The sequence below is a fragment of the Neoarius graeffei genome, chromosome 16 (assembly GCF_027579695.1).
Source record: "Neoarius graeffei isolate fNeoGra1 chromosome 16, fNeoGra1.pri, whole genome shotgun sequence".
Classification (NCBI taxonomy): Eukaryota; Metazoa; Chordata; class Actinopteri; order Siluriformes; family Ariidae; genus Neoarius; species Neoarius graeffei.
In genome coordinates, this window is record NC_083584.1 from 24,922,328 (window position 1) to 24,941,399 (window position 19,072).

Consider the following 19,072-nt stretch of genomic DNA (forward strand, 5'->3'; position numbering starts at 1 on the left):
AGCTCATGACCATAGGTGAGAGTCGGAACGTAGATCGACCGGTAAATTGAGAGCTTCGCCTTTTGGCTCAGCTCCTTCTTCACCACGACGGACCGGTAAAGCGACCGCATCACTGCGGAGGCTGCACCGATCCGCCTGTCGATCTCACGCTCCATCCTTCCCTCACTCGTGAACAAGATCCCGAGATACTTAAACTCCTCCACTTGAGGCAGGACTTCTCCACCAACCTGGAGAGGGCAAGCCACCCTTTTCCGGTCGAGAACCATGGCCTCGGACTTGGAGGTGCTGATTCTCATCCCAGCCGCTTCACACTCGACTGCAAACCGCCCCAGTGCATGCTGAAGGTCCTGGTTTGAAGAAGCCAACAGGACAACATCATCCGCAAAAAGCAGAGATGAAATCCTGTGGTTCCCAAACAGGATTCCTTCCGGCCCCTGGCTGCGCCTAGAAATTCTGTCCATAAAAATTATGAACAGAACCGGTGACAAAGGGCAGCCCTGACGGAGTCCAACATGCACTGGGAACAGGTCTGACTTACTGCCGGCAATGCGAACCAGACTCCTGCTCCGTTCGTACAGGGACCGGACAGCCCTTAGCAAAGAGCCCCGAACCCCATACTCCCGAAGCACCCCCCACAGAATACCACGGGGGACACGGTCGAATGCCTTCTCCAGATCCACAAAGCACATGTGGACTGGTTGGGCAAACTCCCATGAACCCTCGAGCACCCTATGAAGGGTATAGAGCTGGTCCAGTGTTCCGCGACCAGGACGAAAACCGCATTGTTCCTCCTGGATCCGAGGTTCGACTATCGGTCGAATTCTCCTCTCCAGTACCCTGGAGTAAACTTTCCCTGGGAGGCTGAGAAGTGTGATTCCCCTATAATTGGAGCACACTCTCCGGTCCCCTTTCTTAAAAAGAGGGACCACCACCCCAGTCTGCCACTCCAGAGGCACTGTCCCCGACCGCCACGCGATGTTGCAGAGGCGTGTCAACCAAGACAGCCCCACAACATCCAGAGACTTGAGATACTCAGGGCGGATCTCATCCACCCCCGGTGCCTTGCCACCGAGGAGCTTGCAAACCACCTCAGTGACTTCGGCTTGGGTAATGGACGAGTCCACCTCTGAGTCATCAGCCTCAGTCTCCTCAGTGGAAGACATGGCGGTGGGATTGAGGAGATCCTCAAAGTATTCCTTCCACCGCCCGACAATGTCCCCAGTCGAGGTCAACAGCTCCCCACCCGCACTGTAAACAGTGTTGGCAGAGTACTGCTTCCCCCTCCTGAGGCGCCGGACGGTTTGCCAGAATTTCTTCGAGGCCGACCGATAGTCCTTCTCCATGGCCTCCCCGAACTCCTCCCAGTTCCGAGTTTTTGCCTCCGCAACTGCCCGAGCTGCAGCACGCCTGGCCTGCCGATACCCGTCGGCTGCCTCAGGAGTCCCGGAGGTCAACATGGCCCGATAGGACTCCTTCTTCAGCTTGACGGCATCCCTTACTTCCGGTGTCCACCACCGGGTTCGGGGATTGCCGCCACGACAGGCACCGGAGACCTTGCGGCCACAGCTCCGAACAGCTGCGTCCACAATGGAGGTAGAGAACATGGTCCACTCAGACTCAATGTCCCCCGCCTCCCTCGGAAGCTGGGAAAAGCTCTCCCGGAGGTGGGAGTTAAAGACCTCCCCAACAGAGTGCTCGGCCAGACGTTCCCAGCAGACCCTCACCATACGTTTGGGCCTGCCAGGTCTGTCCAGCTTCCTCCTCCGCCAGCGGATCCAACTCACCACCAGGTGGTGATCAGTTGACAACTCAGCCCCTCTCTTCACCCGAGTGTCCAAGACATAGGGTCGGAGATCAGATGACACGACTACAAAGTCGATCATCGACCTCCGACCTAAGGTGTCCTGGTGCCACGTGCACTTATGGACACCCCTATGCTCGAACATGGTGTTCGTTATGGACAAACTGTGACTAGCACAGAAGTCCAATAACAAAACACCACTCGGGTTCAGATCGGGGAGGCCGTTCCTCCCAACCACGCCCCTCCAGGTGTCACTGTCATCGCCCACGTGAGCATTGAAGTCCCCCAGGAGCACAATGGAGTCCCCAGTCTGAGCACCCCTCAGTACCTCTCCCAGGGACTCCAAGAAGGCCGGATACTCTATACTGCTATTTGGCCCGTAGGCACAAACAACAGCAAGAGCCCTCTCCCCAATCCGAAGGCGCAGAGAGGCGACCCTCTCGTTCACTGGGGTAAACTCCAACACATGGCGGCTGAGCTGGGGAGCTATAAGGAAGCCCACACCAGCCCGCCGCCGCTCACCATGGGCGACTCCAGAGAAGTGGAAAGTCCAGCCCCTCTCGAGGAGCTGGGTTCCAGAGCCCAAGCTGTGCGTGGAGGTGAGCCCGACTATCTCTAGCCGGTACCTCTCAACCTCCCGCACAAGCTCAGGCTCCTTCCCCCCCAGCGAAGTGACATTCCATGTCCCAACAGCCAGCCGCTGTGTCCGGGGGTCAGGTCGTCGAGGCCCCTGCCTTCGACTGCCACCCAATCCACACTGCACCAAACCCCTACTGCTACCTCTGTGGGTGGTGAACCCACAGGAGGTCGGGCCCACGTCGCCTCTTCGGGCTGAGCCCGGCCGGGCCCCATGGGCAAAGGCCCGACCACCAAGCGCTCGCATACGAGCCCCAACCCCGGGCCTGGCTCCAGGGTGGGGCCCCGGCTGCGTCCTACCGGGCGACGTCACGGTCCTGGATTTTTTCTCCATAGGGGTTTTTTGGTGAACTGCTCTTGGTCTGGCCTGTCACCTAGGACCTGTCTGCCTTGGGAAACCCTAACAGGGGCATAATGCCCCCGACAACATAGCTCCTAGGATCATTCAAGCACACAAACCCCTCCACCACAATAAGGTGGCAGTTCTAGGAGGGGCAATTTGTAAACGTACAGCATTTGACAATTTTTGTTACGTTTGATGAAAAACTATGAATCTGTTGCTATGAATTAAATACTTTATAATTGTGTGCGTTTATACACTACTGAGGACCAGATGTCCCCACAAGGATAGTAAAATCTGACAGTTTTGACCTTGTGGGGACATTTGGATGGTCCCCATAGGGAAACTGTGGCTGCGTTTTTTTTTAAACAAACAACTAATAATAATAATAATAAAGAGCCAAATAGTTTCCTTTACATTATTGAGGTTAAGGTTAGGTTTCGGTGCAGGCACAACATTAACTAACTGCAATAATAATGTCGTCAATGGAAGGTCCTCACAGGGATAGTGAAATAAACGTGTGTGTGTGTGTAAAGACTGATGAAATCAAATGATCATATTCCAGAGTTGGATCACCTGTTCACATTTTGTCCTTAAATATCTTTTGAAACACCAAAGAAATCCAAATGGTCACTCGAAAGGGAATTTAAAATATAGAGACATTGCCACCAAGTGATTATTTCTCACACTGAATCATCTCAGAGCAGAAGTTGCATTCTCGTCCTTGAGCACTTTCTTTCATTTGGTTGTATTGTTTTTAATTTCAGTTATGAAAAAAAAAGAAATTAAGATATTATCCGGAAGAAATGTGTGTGTTCTTTCTATTGTGCTTTTCCTGTAGTGCAAGAAAAGACAGAACTAGAAACAAAAATATCAACTCTTTATATGAATGTTATTAATACGGCAGATTTCAGAAAATGTACTAAATATTCATTAAATAATTAAAATGTGTTGCTATATTACATATTTCAAAAGTAAATGTTACAAAGCATACAGTATATTACAAAAATATTCATTTTAATTTCTTTTCTAATTTTAAAGAGCATCTATACTGTATTTATACAGCCACAGAAATCAACAAATACTAAAACACTACATGTTATGCGGTATATCATATTTCCATGTTGTGAAATGTCTCATTCCCTCAGCAGAAACACACTCACATGTCTAGTATACTGTATTCTGGCATTAGCACCTAGTGTTACATGGGTCTCCTGAAGAGAAAACGTCGAACACATTGATTAAAGGGAACATGATCACAGATCCCAACAGTGAGCCCAACTGGACTACTGCACCACACCATACGAGAGCGCTATGACCTTCATCACGCAAGATCACGGCGACGATCACCTTCACATAGGACAGTATGAGGATAAAACATGTCCAAGCTGCCACCTGTTACAGAGAGAATTTAAAATAACAATAGTAGCTTGTTTCTACAATATTAAACAGTGACCATTACAGATACATTCCTGATGAAATATATAATTTATTTTACGTGTGTGTGTGGTGGCCTGGGAAAATCCACTGAATGTTACTGTGGCTGAACGTGTAGCTTCTCTCTCAGTGATGTATTGATTTTAAAATAAAATTATTTTTACCTCAGGTGATAAGACAGAGTGACGTGACAGACAGATGAGACAGAGTGATGGAGGAAATAACTAATTTCCTATTGTAAACATAATTCTTAGTAGTAGTAGTAATAATAATAATAATAATAGGGGCGGCACGGTGGTGTAGTGGTTAGCGCTGTCGCCTCACAGCAAGAAGGTCCGGGTTCGAGCCCCGTGGCCGGCGAGGGCCTTTCTGTGTGGAGTTTGCATGTTCTCCCCGTGTCCGCGTGGGTTTCCTCCGGGTGCTCCGGTTTCCCCCACAGTCCAAAGACATGCAGGTTAGGTTAACTGGTGACTCTAAATTGACCGTAGGTGTGAATGTGAGTGTGAATGGTTGTCTGTGTCTATGTGTCAGCCCTGTGATGACCTGGCGACTTGTCCAGGGTGTACCCCGCCTTTCGCCCGTAGTCAGCTGGGATAGGCTCCAGCTTGCCTGCGACCCTGTAGAAGGATAAAGCGGCTAGAGATAATGAGATGAGATGAGATGTTTCCATTAGTAGCTTATTAGTCAAAGTCCCTCCTGTGCCAGGACCTAGCCTTCCCAGGCTAACCAGACCCTTAAAGCTAAACGGCCTTTTGATTTCATAAAATCAATTAAATTTAGTTCCTTCTGAAATTTGGTCATTGTGATATACGTTTATTTCTGTAATATCTCACAAAACATCAGGCCATTCTGTGGCTGGGAAGTTATTTCATTTGAGGGGATTCCTGAACAAATAACGTGCATGAAATCACTCGCTTTGCGCAGTCAAGCAGACAGAGGAAGTCCGTTTGCACATGCGCAGGTTTACCTTTGACATCTTTGTCGCTAAACGAACTTCTGATCACACCGAGGTGCTCGCTGACCACCGATATTTATTAGTTTGGTCCTGCATTTCCTTTCCTTCGCAACAACGTATTTTCTTCTCGCTTTCCGTTATTGTAGTCGATCTTCCATGTTTCATTCTCACACTCACATCCTCCATTTTTCTCTCCCGTTTCAAATTTGTATCCCACAATGTCTTGCACGAACAGGGAAAGCCCACCACATGATGCATGATGTAGTATCTTGAATTGGGTCATGGTGAAGCAGGAAAAAAATAGTGGAGAATTTAGGGCCACTTGGCCCTAAATTCATTAATTGTTCTATTTAAAAAAAAAACCTAATAAAATTGGAAGTCTGTGATTCGAATTCAGTAGCTTTCAGTCCACTAAACAAAAATAATTGGGTGTCGGGGAAAATTCTTTTTATGACCTACACTTGAAAAATCTGAAAGGCCGTCTACCTTTAAGGCGCATTGGGTGGCACTGATCTCTGTTTCTATAGCCCTCAACCTCTGGCCTATTACATAGCTAGGGTTACAGTTTAGATGGGGAGGGGTGTCCCTCTGGTAACCGCAAAGCTTATTAGTATCTGTTATAAATTATTAAATTATGTAATTTTCTCCCTTTTCAGTTTAAAGGAACAGTCCACCGTACTTCCATCATGAAATATGCTCTTATCTGAATTGAGACGAGCTGCTCCGTACCTCTCCGAGCTTTGCGCGACCTCCCAGTCAGTCAGACGCAGTCAGACGCGCTGTCACTCCTGTTAGCAATGTAGCTAGGCTCAGCATGGCTAATGGTAGTTTTTGGGGCTGTAGTTAGATGCGACCAAACTCTTCCGCGTTTTTCCTGTTTACATAGGTTTATATGACCAGTGATATGAAACAAGTTCAGTTACACAAATTGAAACGTAGCGATTTTCTATGCTATGGAAAGTCCGCACTATAATGACAGGCGTACTAACACCTTCTGCGCGCTTTGGCAGTGCATTGATACGGAGCTCAGATATCAATGCGCTGCCGAAGCTGTTAGTATGCCTGTCATTATAGTGCGGACTTTCCATAGCATAGAAAATCGCTACGTTTCAATTTGTATAACTGAACTTGTTTCATATCACTGGTCATATAAACCTATGTAAACAGGAAAAACGCGGAAGAGTTTGGTCGCATCTAACTACAGCCCCAAAAACTACCATTAGCCATGCTGAGCCTAGCTACATTGCTAACAGGAGTGACAGCGCGTCTGACTGCGTCTGACTGACTGGGAGGTCGCGCAAAGCTCGGAGAGGTACGGAGCAGCTCGTCTCAATTCAGATAAGAGCATATTTCATTACGGAAGTACGGTGGACTGTTCCTTTAAGGGTAGCCAGATTTTAAAATGTTACAATTCATGATTGAGATATGTGCAAATAAGAAACACATTTCAGTTCAGGACAGTTTGTAGTTTTAGATTTTCCCAGGTCACAAAAAAACAAAATAGACCTCGCTTGTAGAATGAAGGAGTTTAATTTCAAGTATACATCATGGAACACTTAACTTACTATTAGAATGGCTCCAGAAATGTCATTGACCAGAAGTGGACAGGGACTCAGCACTGCCATGACCATGATATAAATGCCAATAACCGAGCCAAAAGCAGTCAGAAAGCCCATCAGCACCAATGACCTTTGAATATGGAAAGAACTTATGCTTAAGCTTGCTATATCAGAAAATGGCAGTTTATGCTGTTTTTTTCCCCCCATTTTTTGGAGGCTCGTTATATCCTCTGAAATCTCAAATCTTTTCTGCCACCAATAAATACTATAAAAAGCCCTTTTATAAATGTGGTTACTCACCTTTGAGTGTAAAACATGGCAATGAAGCAGGTCACTGGGTTTGCTAAGGAGGCCATAGTAGCAGACCAATGATAAGCATGGTTTCCATAAGGCAGACACGAGTAGGACTGAACAGATGGTAACACTGAATTGGTCAGAGCATTCACCCAGGCCAAGTTGATGAAGATGTACACAATTTGTGCCCGTGTGTAGGTTCCCTTTCCAAACATCCCACTGAACTTCTGGATGCCATTTCGAGAATTCATCATGGGCTTCTGTTCAGGACTTTTCTTTTCCTCCACAAAGTCCGACTTTCTCATAGCACCTTGGGATTTGAGGCTGATTGAGTGCTCTTGAGCTACTGTTGGGAGTTTGTTCAAAAGCAGGAAGGCCACTAAGGTGACAAACATCATTGCTGCCAGGAAGATAAAGAAAGCCTGAGCTGAAAAGTTGGCTGGTAAGTAGTGCGGTATGAGGTAATTAGTTGAGTCCAAAGATCCATTTATTGTTTCATTGGGACTGAAGTTTTGGGTGCTATTGACACATTGCATGACACCTACTCCTTGAATCAGAGCCACTACAGCCGGGATCAGTCCACTCAAACCTTCACCTACATAATAAGTGGTGAGATACTCTGGCTTGAGCTGCATCATGAATGGTAGGAAAGTAACTGACGAGGTGCAGTCCACAGTGGCGATGAAGAAGGTCAGGATCAGGAAATAAATGCTACGCTCAACTCCTTGAATAACAACTGTCTCCTTCCAGACGAAAGCTAAGAGGAGGCTTGAGAGGGTCCCAAAACTAATAATGAAGTAGATCACAGCAGTTTCATTGAGCTTTCCTGGTCGGAATCGGTGCATCAGGGTGACAAACAGAGGACCAACATTAGCACTCTGGGTCAGGATGGAGAGACAGGAGGGAAGGTACCAGCCTTCAGGCACCTGAGGGACAATGAGGGGCAGCTCAACCCAAAGTCCACAAATGGTCACCCAGGAGCCCATTCCAAACAGGCAGGCTAAGACGTGAGTGAGGAGGGACATGTCCTTTATCTGTTTGGAGTCTCCAACAGATTAACAGTAACAAGAATGTAAGGTTTATATGCACACAAAAAGCAAAATGTTAAAAGATTTAAATTAGTAAGATACACAAACAGACCGGAGTCATACACTTAGTCAATTACTAGGAAAATTGGTAAATTATTAGTCCACTTCCCTGTAGATTAACTCAGGAATTTGAAAAGCTTTTACAGCCAGAAAACCCTTCTGAATGTGTGTGTAATATGTGTGATGTGTTTATATACATCACTGATCCTCTCAGCACAGATTTATTACCTCGCCTGCGACGGAGTCAGCGGGGCAAGGCATTGTAATCAGCGCGGTTTGTTTGTGTCTGCCTGTTAACAATCTAGAATCTACACAGTTGCACCGACTGACTTCAAATTTTCAGGGTAGGGGGGCAATGGTCCATAGATTACCTGATTAAATTTTCGGGGTAATCGGGTCCCTGGAAAGGTCAAAATCATTTTTTTGCGATAACTTTCTTCAAATTCATAATTTTGACTTCAAACCAAAACGTGCATACTTCAATTCTGCTTCCAACCATATGCTGCATGATGGGGTAGCTTGGACAGTCTCCGTAGTGGTTGGGGGTTAAAGGTCAGGGGGTCAAGGTCATCGGTCAAAATAACATTTTCCATTATAACTCAAAAACAGTTGCCAATAGACAGATGTTTACTATTATGAGCATATAGGAACTCCCATATGGCCTTTCATTTGGCACCATGATCTTTGACCTTGAATGGTCAAACTCAAGGTCACAGATTTTCAGAGGGCTATAACTTGAAAACGGTTGATGGTAGACATATTTACCCTTATCAACTTATAGGAAGTGCCATATGGGCTTTCATTTGGCACCATGATCTTTGACCTTGAAAGGTCAAGGTCATGGGTGTTCAAAGGGCTATAACTTTAAAATGGTTAATGAAAGCCAGATGTTTACTATTATCAACATATAAGGAGTCCCATATGGGCTTTCAGTTGCTGCCATGACCTTTGATCTTGAATGACTTTGAAATGTCAAACTCAAGGTCATGGATTTTCATAGGACTATAACCTGACAGCTGATGATTGAGAAATATTACCATTATCATAATATAGGTAGTCCCATATGGGCTTTCATTTAGCACCTTGAAATGTCAAACTGAAGGTCACGGATTCATCTTGTAAGGTGAATAGGCCAGACTTGTAAAATTAAGTCAGTATCAAAAGCACTAAAATAAGTGCTGCCAGGCAAGGTTTGTTTTGCCTGGCAACACTTGTTTTACAATGTAGACAAAAAAATTTGGGTCATTAAAACGTCTACAAATATTTATTTATTTATCTGTCTAATAATTAATTTTCCACCCACATAACTTTTTTTTAAATTAAATTTGGTATTAGATTCCAACTGACACTATTTACAGTCATAATAAATTTGAAAATGGTGGGTTTTGATTTCCATCACGAACAAACTTGGGTAATTGCTGACCCCTTGGCTATGCAAAACATCAGCATGAGTAGTTTGTTTAGAACTAAACTACACTTATACGCAAACTTAACTGGCTAGCAGTGTAGACTATTTGACAAAATAGTCTTTGCTTAAAGATCTCTGCTTTTCACTAAAGCAGTGCCTAATCATTTTGTCACATTATCCGGAAGACATGTTTATTTTAAGCAAGCCTGCAGACAATCAGTACAGTTTCAGTAGTTTGACAATCAGGTCAACAAATGTGTAGACACAGCCCAGCTGCAAAAGCCATTTAAATCACACACACACAAAATTAACCTCTTTCAGTCTTTTTCAAGCTGTTAAATGTTTCTGAACTATACTGAGCCATGGAAGACATTAACAGAATACTTAGAGTACAATTAATTACACAGTGATATATATATATATATAAAATAAATTAAAATGCAACAAAATTGCGCTTGAAAATTTTACTCACTCGTTAATCAGTCAGTTTCATCTGGTGATTGTGTTAAATTTTTGCTTGAGATTGTAGGTGTGCAACCGCTGACCAATCATGATGACCTGCCTGTTGATGTTTTATCAAAAGGTGCACAAACTTGATAATACTTCCACTCGAGATTAAAATTAATACAGGAGGCTTTGCAGAGTCACAATATCCAAGAAAACCAATGTTTGAGTCAGAAACAATTTGAAATAGTTAAAGATAGAAATGATTAATGTATTTCTTAACTCCACATTATAGTTAGCATAGTATCATATCATACTACAAAGATAACTCACTGAAGCCCTTTTAAGCTTGATAGTATTTTAAAGGGCAAATATATAACAGTTGCAACAAAACATTACAGCTTATCCATGGGATATGTTTGTAAGCTTACAGGTTGGTTTGTCCAAAAAAAAAAAAGTATGTCCTTATGTGACTTTGTTACATTTTAACTGCAGTAACCCTTGATCCCTTAAATTGTGCTGATTCTCAGCAAACTTCAGACATCCTTTACTTTTTACAACCCCGATTCCAAAAAAGTTGGGACAAAGTACAAATTGTAAATAAAAATGGAATGCAATGATGTGGAAGTTTCAAAATTCCATATTTTATTCAGAATAGAACATAGATGACATATCAAATGTTTAAACTGAGAAAATGTATCATTTAAAGAGAAAAATTAGGTGATTTTAAATTTCAGGACAACACCACATCTCAAAAAAGTTGGGACAAGGCCATGTTTACCACTGTGAGACATCCCCTTTTCTCTTTACAACAGTCTGTAAACATCTGGGGACTGAGGAGACAAGTTGCTCAAGTTTAGGGATAGGAATGTTAACCCATTCTTGTCTAATGTAGGATTCTAGTTGCTCAACTGTCTTAGGTCTTTTTTGTCGTATCTTCCGTTTTATGATGCGCCAAATGTTTTCTATGGGTGAAAGATCTGGACTGCAGGCTGGCCAGTTCAGTACCCGGACCCTTCTTCTACACAGCCATAATGCTGTAATTGATGCAGTATATGGTTTGGCATTGTCATGTTGGAAAATGCAAGGTCTTCCCTGAAAGAGACGTCGTCTGGATGGGAGCATATGTTGCTCTAGAACCTGGATATACCTTTCAGCATTGATAGTGTCTTTCCAGATGTGTAAGCTGCCCATGCCACACGCACTAATGCGACCCCATACCATCAGAGATGCAGGCTTCTGAACTGAGCGCTGATAACAACTTGGGTCGTCCTTCTCCTCTTTAGTCCGAATGACACGGCGTCCGATTTCCATAAAGAACTTCAAATTTTGATTCGTCTGACCACAGAACAGTTTTCCATTTTGCCACAGTCCATGTTAAATGAGCCTTGGCCCAGAGAAGACGTCTGCGCTTCTGGATCATGTTTAGATACGGCTTCTTCTTTGAACTATAGAGTTTTAGCTGGCAACGGCGGATGGCATGGTGAATTGTGTTCACAGATAATGTTCTCTGGAAATATTCCTGAGCCCATTTTGTGATTTCCAATACACAAGCATGCCTGTATGTGATGCAGTGCCGTCTAAGGGCCCGAAGATCATGGGCACCCAGTATGGTTTTCCGGCCTTGACCCTTACGCACGGAGATTCTTCCAGATTCTCTGAATCTTTTGATGATATTATGCACTGTAGATGATGATATGTTCAAACTCTTTGCAATTTTACACTGTCGAACTCCTTTCTGATATTGCTCCACTATTTGTCGGCGCAGAATTAGGGGGATTGGTGATCCTCTTCCCATCTTTACTTCTGAGAGCCGCTGCCACTCCAAGATGCTCTTTTTATACCCAGTAATGTTAATGACCTATTGCCAATTGACCTAATGAGTTGCAATTTGGTCCTCCAGCTGTTCCTTTTTTGTACCTTTAACTTTTCCAGCCTCTTATTGCCCCGTCCCAACTTTTTTGAGATGTGTTGCGGTCATGAAATTTCAAATGAGCCAATATTTGGCATGAAATTTCAAAATGTCTTTCTTTCGACATTTGATATGTTGTCTATGTTCTATTGTGAATACAATATCAGTTTTTGAGATTTGTAAATTATTGCATTCCGTTTTTATTTATAATTTGTACTTTGTCCCAACTTTTTTGGAATCGGGGTTGTACTATATATGCACACAATGTATATTAAAACTTCTTCAAAAGAATCCGGCAAGTCAAAACATCATGAGAAACCATATTAAAATGATATCGTTGGAAAAACACCAGTTGTTATGACTTACTTTAATACTGTACACAGTAATCCAATTTCATTAATTATTATTTGGGAAACACAGTTCAAGCACTATAGTCAGACATTACAAATATGTCAAAGTTTAAAAAAAAAAACCTCGACGTCAGATTCACAGATAAAGGTGTTTAAGCTCCTTTGTTATACTCTAAATATTAGAGCAAATATTTTAAACCATTTGTAACCAACATTTTGTAACCATTTGTCATTATGCAAGTTAAATAACCTGAAGCAGCAATTTTTATGCATTATAACATTTCTGATCAATCAAAATTTAATCACTGGTTTCAAAAATGAAACTTGATTTGGCATAGATTTTTAATATACTGAGATTACACACACACACACACACACACACACACACACACAACTAGTGCATCTCAAAAAATTAGAATATTGTGAAAAAGTTCAATATTTTCCATCAGTTATTTAAGAAAGTGAAAGTTATATATTATAGACTCATTACACAAACTAAAATGTTTCAAGCATTTTTCTATTTTAATTTTAATCAATATGGCATACAGTACAAAAACATAAAAAAGCCCATCTCAAAATATTAGAATAGTTCATTTTGAGTAAAACAGTATGAACACAGTGCATCTCTCGGTCTAGTTCAGTACACACAACCACAATCATGGGGAAGACTGCTGACTCGACTGTTGTCCAGAAGATGATCACTGATGCACTCCACAAGGAGGGTAAGCCACAAAAGGTCATTGCTGAAAAGGGTGGCCGGAAAAGGTGCACAAGCAACAGGGATGGCCGCAGTCTTGAGAGGATTGTCAAGAAAAGTTGATTCAAGAACTTGGGAGAGCTTCACAAGGAGTGGACTGAGGCTGGTGTCAGTGTATCAAGACCCATCACGAACAGACATCTTCAAGAAAGGGGATACAACTTTCGCATTCCTAATATCAAGCTACTCCTGAGCCAGAGACAATGTCAGAAGTGTCTTATCTGGGCTAAGGAGAGAAAGAAATGGACTGTTGCTCAGTGGTCCAAAGTCCTCTTTTCAGATGAAAGTACATTTTGCATTTAATTTGAAAATCACGGTTCTAGAGTCTGGAGGAAGAGTGGAGAGGCACAGAATCCAAGGGGTTTGAAGCCCAGTGTGAAGTTTCCACAGTCTGTGATGATTTGGGGTGCCGTGTCATCTGCTGGTGTTGGTCCACTGTATTTTATCAAGTCCAAAGTCAACACAGCCATCTACCAGGAGATTTTAGAGCACTTCATGCTTCCATCTGCTGACGAGCTTTTTGGAGATGCTGATTTCCTTTTCCAGCAGGACTTAGCACCTACCCACAGTGCCAAAACTACTCCCAAATGGTTTGCTGACCATGATATTACTGTGTTTGATTGGCCAGCCAACTTGCCTGACCTGAACCCCATAGAGAATCTATGGGGTATTGTCAAGAGGAAGATGAGAGACACCCGACCCAAAAATACAGATACGCTGAAGGCCACTATCAAAGCAACCTGGGCTTCAGTAACACCTCAGCAGTGCCACAGACTGATCACCTCCATGCCACACCGCATTGGTACAGTAATTCATGGTAAAGGAGCCCCAACCAAGTATTGAGTGTATAAAGGAATATACTTTTCAGAATTTGGACATTTCTGTATTGTAAATCCTTTTTTTGATTGATCTTAGGGAATATTCTAATAATTTGAGATGCTGGATTTCTGATTTTCGTGAGCTATAAGCCATAAATCATCAAAATTAAAACAAAAAAGGCTTTAAATATTTCACTTTACATGTAATGAATATAGAATATATGAAAGTTTACCTTTTTGAATTAAATTATGAAAAAAAAGGAACTTTTTCATGGTATTCTAATTTTTTGAGATGCACTAGTGTGTGTAATATATATATATATATATATATATATATATATATATATATATATACATATATACACACACACACACACATATACACACACACACACACATATACACACATATATACACTAAGTAACTTTAAAAACGCACATTGATAAAACTTGCTGAATTCGTGCTGAGTTTATCTCAAGAAGAAAAGAAATATATCACAACGGAAAAATAACTTCATTCCGCCCGAATAAGTTCCAAATCTGTGCTCAAATCAGAATTTAAGGGAGTTGTACTCAATAACGTACAATATGACTCGGGTAGTCAATGACATGGACAGGCTTTAATTTTCAAACAAATTTTGCATACACTACACACACAATCTTGCCTATAAATACCCGGGGGAAATGATGGGAAAATTGTCATTATTGAAGATGCCACGCCTAAGCCAAAATCAACGTGAACAGGCCATCGGGATGTTGCGTGCCGGAAGTACACAGACAGAGGTCGCCCGGCACTTCGGTGTTCATCATTCGACCATTTCCCGTTTGAGTCAGCGTTACAGACAGACAGGGAGCACCAGGGATCGTCCACGCCCTGGTCAGCCTCGAGTCACGACGCCAGTTCAGGATCAGCACATCAGGCTAGCTCACCTCCGTGACAGATTCCTGACACCCTCAGTCACTGCTGCTGAGACCCCTGGACGACACAGACCCAGAATCTCCAGCATGACGGTCCGAACATGGACCGACTGTCACTTTGAATTTTTTTATTGTGAATTAATTCTTGAGTTTGACAATAAATGTCCTTTATCGATGTTTCAAGATGTGTGCGCATTACATACAATATCATAAATTTCAAATATATGCATGGATCTAAAGTGATATCGTGTTGAATTCCATTGTGCGTTTTTAAAGTTACTTATATATATACTAAGTAACTTTAAAAACGCACAATGGAATTCAACACGATATCACTTTAGATCCATGCATATATTTGAAATTTATGATATTGTATGTAATGCACACACATCTTGAAACATCGATAAAGGACATTTATTGTCAAACTCAAGAATTAATTCACAATAAAAAAATTCAAAGTGACAGTCGGACCGTCATGCTGGAGATTCTGGGTCTGTGTCGTCCAGGGGTCTCAGCAGCAGTGACTGAGGGTGTCAGGAATCTGTCACGGAGGTGAGCTAGCCTGATGTGCTGATCCTGAACTGGCGTCGTGACTCGAGGCTGACCAGGGCGTGGACGATCCCTGGTGCTCCCTGTCTGTCTGTAATATATATATATAAATAATTTTTTTATATTTTTCATATTCTTTCTATCCACATTTACTGGATATGAGCAATCGTGTGCTCTGATTGGCTACTCTACTACAAGGATATCAGCTCATATACCGTGAGAAGAGAAAATCAAAATGGTGGAGCGTTATGCTGAACCAACCAAGGACGAAATAAAAACTCTCCTCGAAAACAAAACCCTTAAAATTGTTATCAAGTATTTAAAAGAAACCAACAGGTATTTGTTTGTTTGTTCCCCCCTCTGTTCCACACTCCAGCCCAGTCAGTGGCTTGTACTACACCTTTTGGGTTTGCCAACTGCCAAAAAACCCTAAAGAAGAAGAACCCCCCCCCCCCCCCAAAAAAAAGCAACAGAATATGCAATAAAAGTATTTGATGGTAAGAACATATCTTTTTTATATATATATATATATATATATATATATATATATATATATATATATATATATATATATATATCTTTCAAGAATTATCAGCGCATTTTTCACAAATTGCGACTGTCATTTCACCGGTTTGTTTACATTCTAAGTAGGGGTGGGACGCGATTAAAAATTTTAATCTAATTAATTAGAGCCTTTGAAATTAATTAATCGAAATTAATCGCATTTTAATCGCATAGAAATATCTGACTTGAGAACAGGTAGAAAGACATTTTTTCCACGTGGATTTTGAATGACAATACATAAGCTTAAATCAACAAAATATTGTTTGTTTTTTTCAAAACCAAGATCAACAAGCCAGTGCAAATTCTGCCATAAAGTTCAGCATATTTAGGAAAGTTAATTTCAACTTCGGGGGCGGCACGGTGGTGTAGTGGTTAGCGCTGTCGCCTCACAGCAAGAAGGTCCTGGGTTCGAGCCCCGTGGCCGGCGAGGGTCTTTCTGTGTGGAGTTTGCATGTTCTCCCCGTGTCCGCGTGGGTTTCCTCCGGGTGCTCCGGTTTCCCCCACAGTCCAAAGACATGCAGGTTAGGTTAACTGGTGACTCTAAATTGAGCGTAGGTGTGAATGTGAGTGTGAATGGTTGTCTGTGTCTATGTGTCAGCCCTGTGATGACCTGGCGACTTGTCCAGGGTGTACCCCGCCTTTCGCCCGTAGTCAGCTGGGATAGGCTCCAGCTCGCCTGCGACCCTGTAGAACAGGATAAAGCGGCTAGAGATAATGAGATAAGATGAATTTCAACTTCCAACTTACAATTTCTCCTTCCAAAAACCAGCGTCCTTTGAAAACCGGCGTTCTTCTTCTCCTGTTCTTTTTCTGTTCCCGTCCGGCTGTATTCCGTCCCGCATTAGTGCTGCCCCCACAGCTAAAATCCCAAACTTCTTCTGAGTTTCCAGAAAGCTGTGTACACCATCAGACGTAATGCCACTCTCCACTGCTCTAATGCAGAAGGACGTGTCTCAGGCCCGGCGCCATGGGGGGGCGAAAGGGGGCGTCGCCCCCTCGTGGCTACAGCCTCGCCCCCTCAACGGAGACTCAGATCACTTAATTGTTTTCTTATGAAAATATAATGTATTATAGACGTATTAATAATTTGCATTTTCAAATACGAAATATTAAGTGGTTGTGCATTGCACAAAAATACATTTCACATAAATCACTACTAAAACTGGCACGGTAGAACAAATCTGATTGGTTGTTACGATTCTTACGTTGCAATCGTAGAATTCAACTGTATTGAGGTAGGATTATTTCAAAAAGCCTGAATTTAATATTAACCCTGTTTTAGACATATGCATCAATCCTAACTACTGGGGACTAGTTATTGTGGGTGTGTGTGTGAAATGCTGACACAGCCGCGCTCACACAGACCTGTGATAAGGACAAGGGGAGGGGTCGTGCGGGCGGGGGTTTTACATGCACACTTACAAGTGCACTGTCTCTGCAATATCCTGCAATATGCAGTCAGTTTGCGGGAGTAGTCTTTCCCCCTCCGAATTAAACCAATTCAATCACAATATTGTGAATCCATTTTCTTTCTTTGTAGCCTAAGTTTATCTCCGTTTATGTTGGTGTATGTGTTCATATATGGTCCGCTTTGTGCGCAAATAGCGTAAGAATATGTGTCGTTGACGTCACCCCCCATGCAGCGGGGAGGGGGGGGGGGGGGTAATTCATCACTTCAGAGTGTTTAGTCCCCTACACGCCTAAACTGGGATCGCGGATCAAGTGGTTAGCGTTGACTCGGTGCGAGTCAGGATTATTGGTGCAGCCGCGTCTGTTGATTTTTTTTTTTAATTATGATTTTGGCCGCCGAGCCAAGTACCTTAGACTTGCATTGACGTTTTGTTTTCATGCCGCGGAGCTATTTGTATGTATTTTAAATTTAAAGGACTTGCCTGTAGGTTTGTGTGTGTTGTTTTATGTTTGGCATCTTTCCGGTTGTCTGTGAGAAAATCGGAGGGGAGGGGTAACAGGTGGGCACGGGGGCTGATAAAGCGCAACTGCCCTGGTAATATGCCACATGATTTTCCCGGACTAAAGCAACCTTCGGGGCCGTGGTGGTTTTGTGGTTGGCGCAGTTAATTGTTTGAAACACGTTGTCAGACCGCCATCACTACTACACACTATATGAAAAATATTTGCCCCCTTGCGATTTCTAATTGCCCCCTAAGTAAACTGTTCCTGGCGCCGGGCCTGCGTGTCTGTTATAGTGTGCGATTAAAATGCGTTATTTTTTTTAACGCGTTGATATTTGTGTGATTAATTAATCGAAATTAACGCGCTAATGTCCCAGCCCTAATTCTAAGTGGAAATGATTTTGTTGGACGTTTTGTACCAAGTTTTTATTTATTGAATTTGCAAAAATAAAATAAAAATGCTGTTTCTCAAAATCAAGTGAATGTGGATAGAACAAAACAGTTATTCCGCTCAATCTCGTTATACATGGCTCGTGGGCTATCAGTTCATGTACGACTCAATTTCGTGAAATAACTAAAAAAAAAAATATATATATATATATATATATATATATATCAAATTAAAAGAAAATGTGATTTTTTTTTGTTTAGAAATAATCATATTAGTTGCATCGTAGTATAAAAGTGCTCAACATTGCAGTGAATAATTCTTGTAACTGGCCATAAATTCAATTTTACTTAGCATTGCATAACTCCTATAATTAGGTTAATAATGAACACAATCATGTTAAATGTTTGCTTACAAATTAAATAAAGGAATAATTTTCCTAAAATTAAGTTAAAAAAAATAAATCGTACCATTCATTCACATGACTGAAATTAAGCTATCTGGTCAAACATGTATAACCAAAACTAGAATTACCACAAATCTAAAGCAAAATGGTCAATATTTGAGTTTGTGTCGTAAATATGAACCAATGAATCGAACACAGTACATATGATTTAATTGATCAAAGGCAGAATCCGCTCTGGCATCCCCCCCCCATTTCATTTTAGGATGTAGAAAGCAGGGCTTTGAACCGGTTCAAGGAACGAAAACGAAAACCGGGAACTTTTTCTATTTCACATGGAACAGAAACGAAACCAGAAACTTTATTATTTTTTATGTTCTGGAACAGAAACGCTTATTAAAAATAACGGTAACCGGTTAATACCGGTTTTTATTTCGTTCCTCAAAGTTTCCATAGCCTACAAATAAAAAAGTCATTCTTCTCCTGCGCAAGTTTCTATGACCCGCTGGGGTTCACTTCCTGTGTGACGTTCGCTGACT

At 42.4% G+C, this 19,072-nt stretch overlaps 1 protein-coding gene across 1 annotated transcript; it reads right to left on the bottom strand.

Annotated features, from left to right (window-relative positions):
* Positions 1-3,776: 3,776 nt before the first annotated feature.
* On the bottom strand, positions 3,777-18,320 carry LOC132900524 (riboflavin transporter 2-like). The gene is made up of 4 exons (XM_060942668.1): positions 16,577-18,320; positions 7,029-8,067; positions 6,735-6,858; positions 3,777-4,172 (listed from the first exon to the last, which is right to left on the bottom strand). Exons 2-4 carry the CDS (start codon positions 8,045-8,047, stop codon positions 3,966-3,968), a joined length of 1,350 nt encoding a protein of 449 aa, XP_060798651.1. The 5' UTR covers positions 8,048-8,067; positions 16,577-18,320; the 3' UTR covers positions 3,777-3,965.
* Positions 18,321-19,072: the final 752 nt, after the last annotated feature.

Excerpts from the sequence above, each read along its gene's own strand:
- LOC132900524 (XM_060942668.1), bottom strand. The coding sequence starts at position 8,047 with ATGTCCCTCCTCACTCACGTCTTAGCCTGCCTGTTTGGAATGGGCTCC. Across the intron at positions 6,859-7,028 it reads GCCATGTTTTACACTCAAAG|GTCATTGGTGCTGATGGGCT; the intron begins GTGAGTAACCAC and ends CCATATTCAAAG. Across the intron at positions 4,173-6,734 it reads TTTCTGGAGCCATTCTAATA|GTGGCAGCTTGGACATGTTT; the intron begins GTAAGTTAAGTG and ends TCTCTGTAACAG.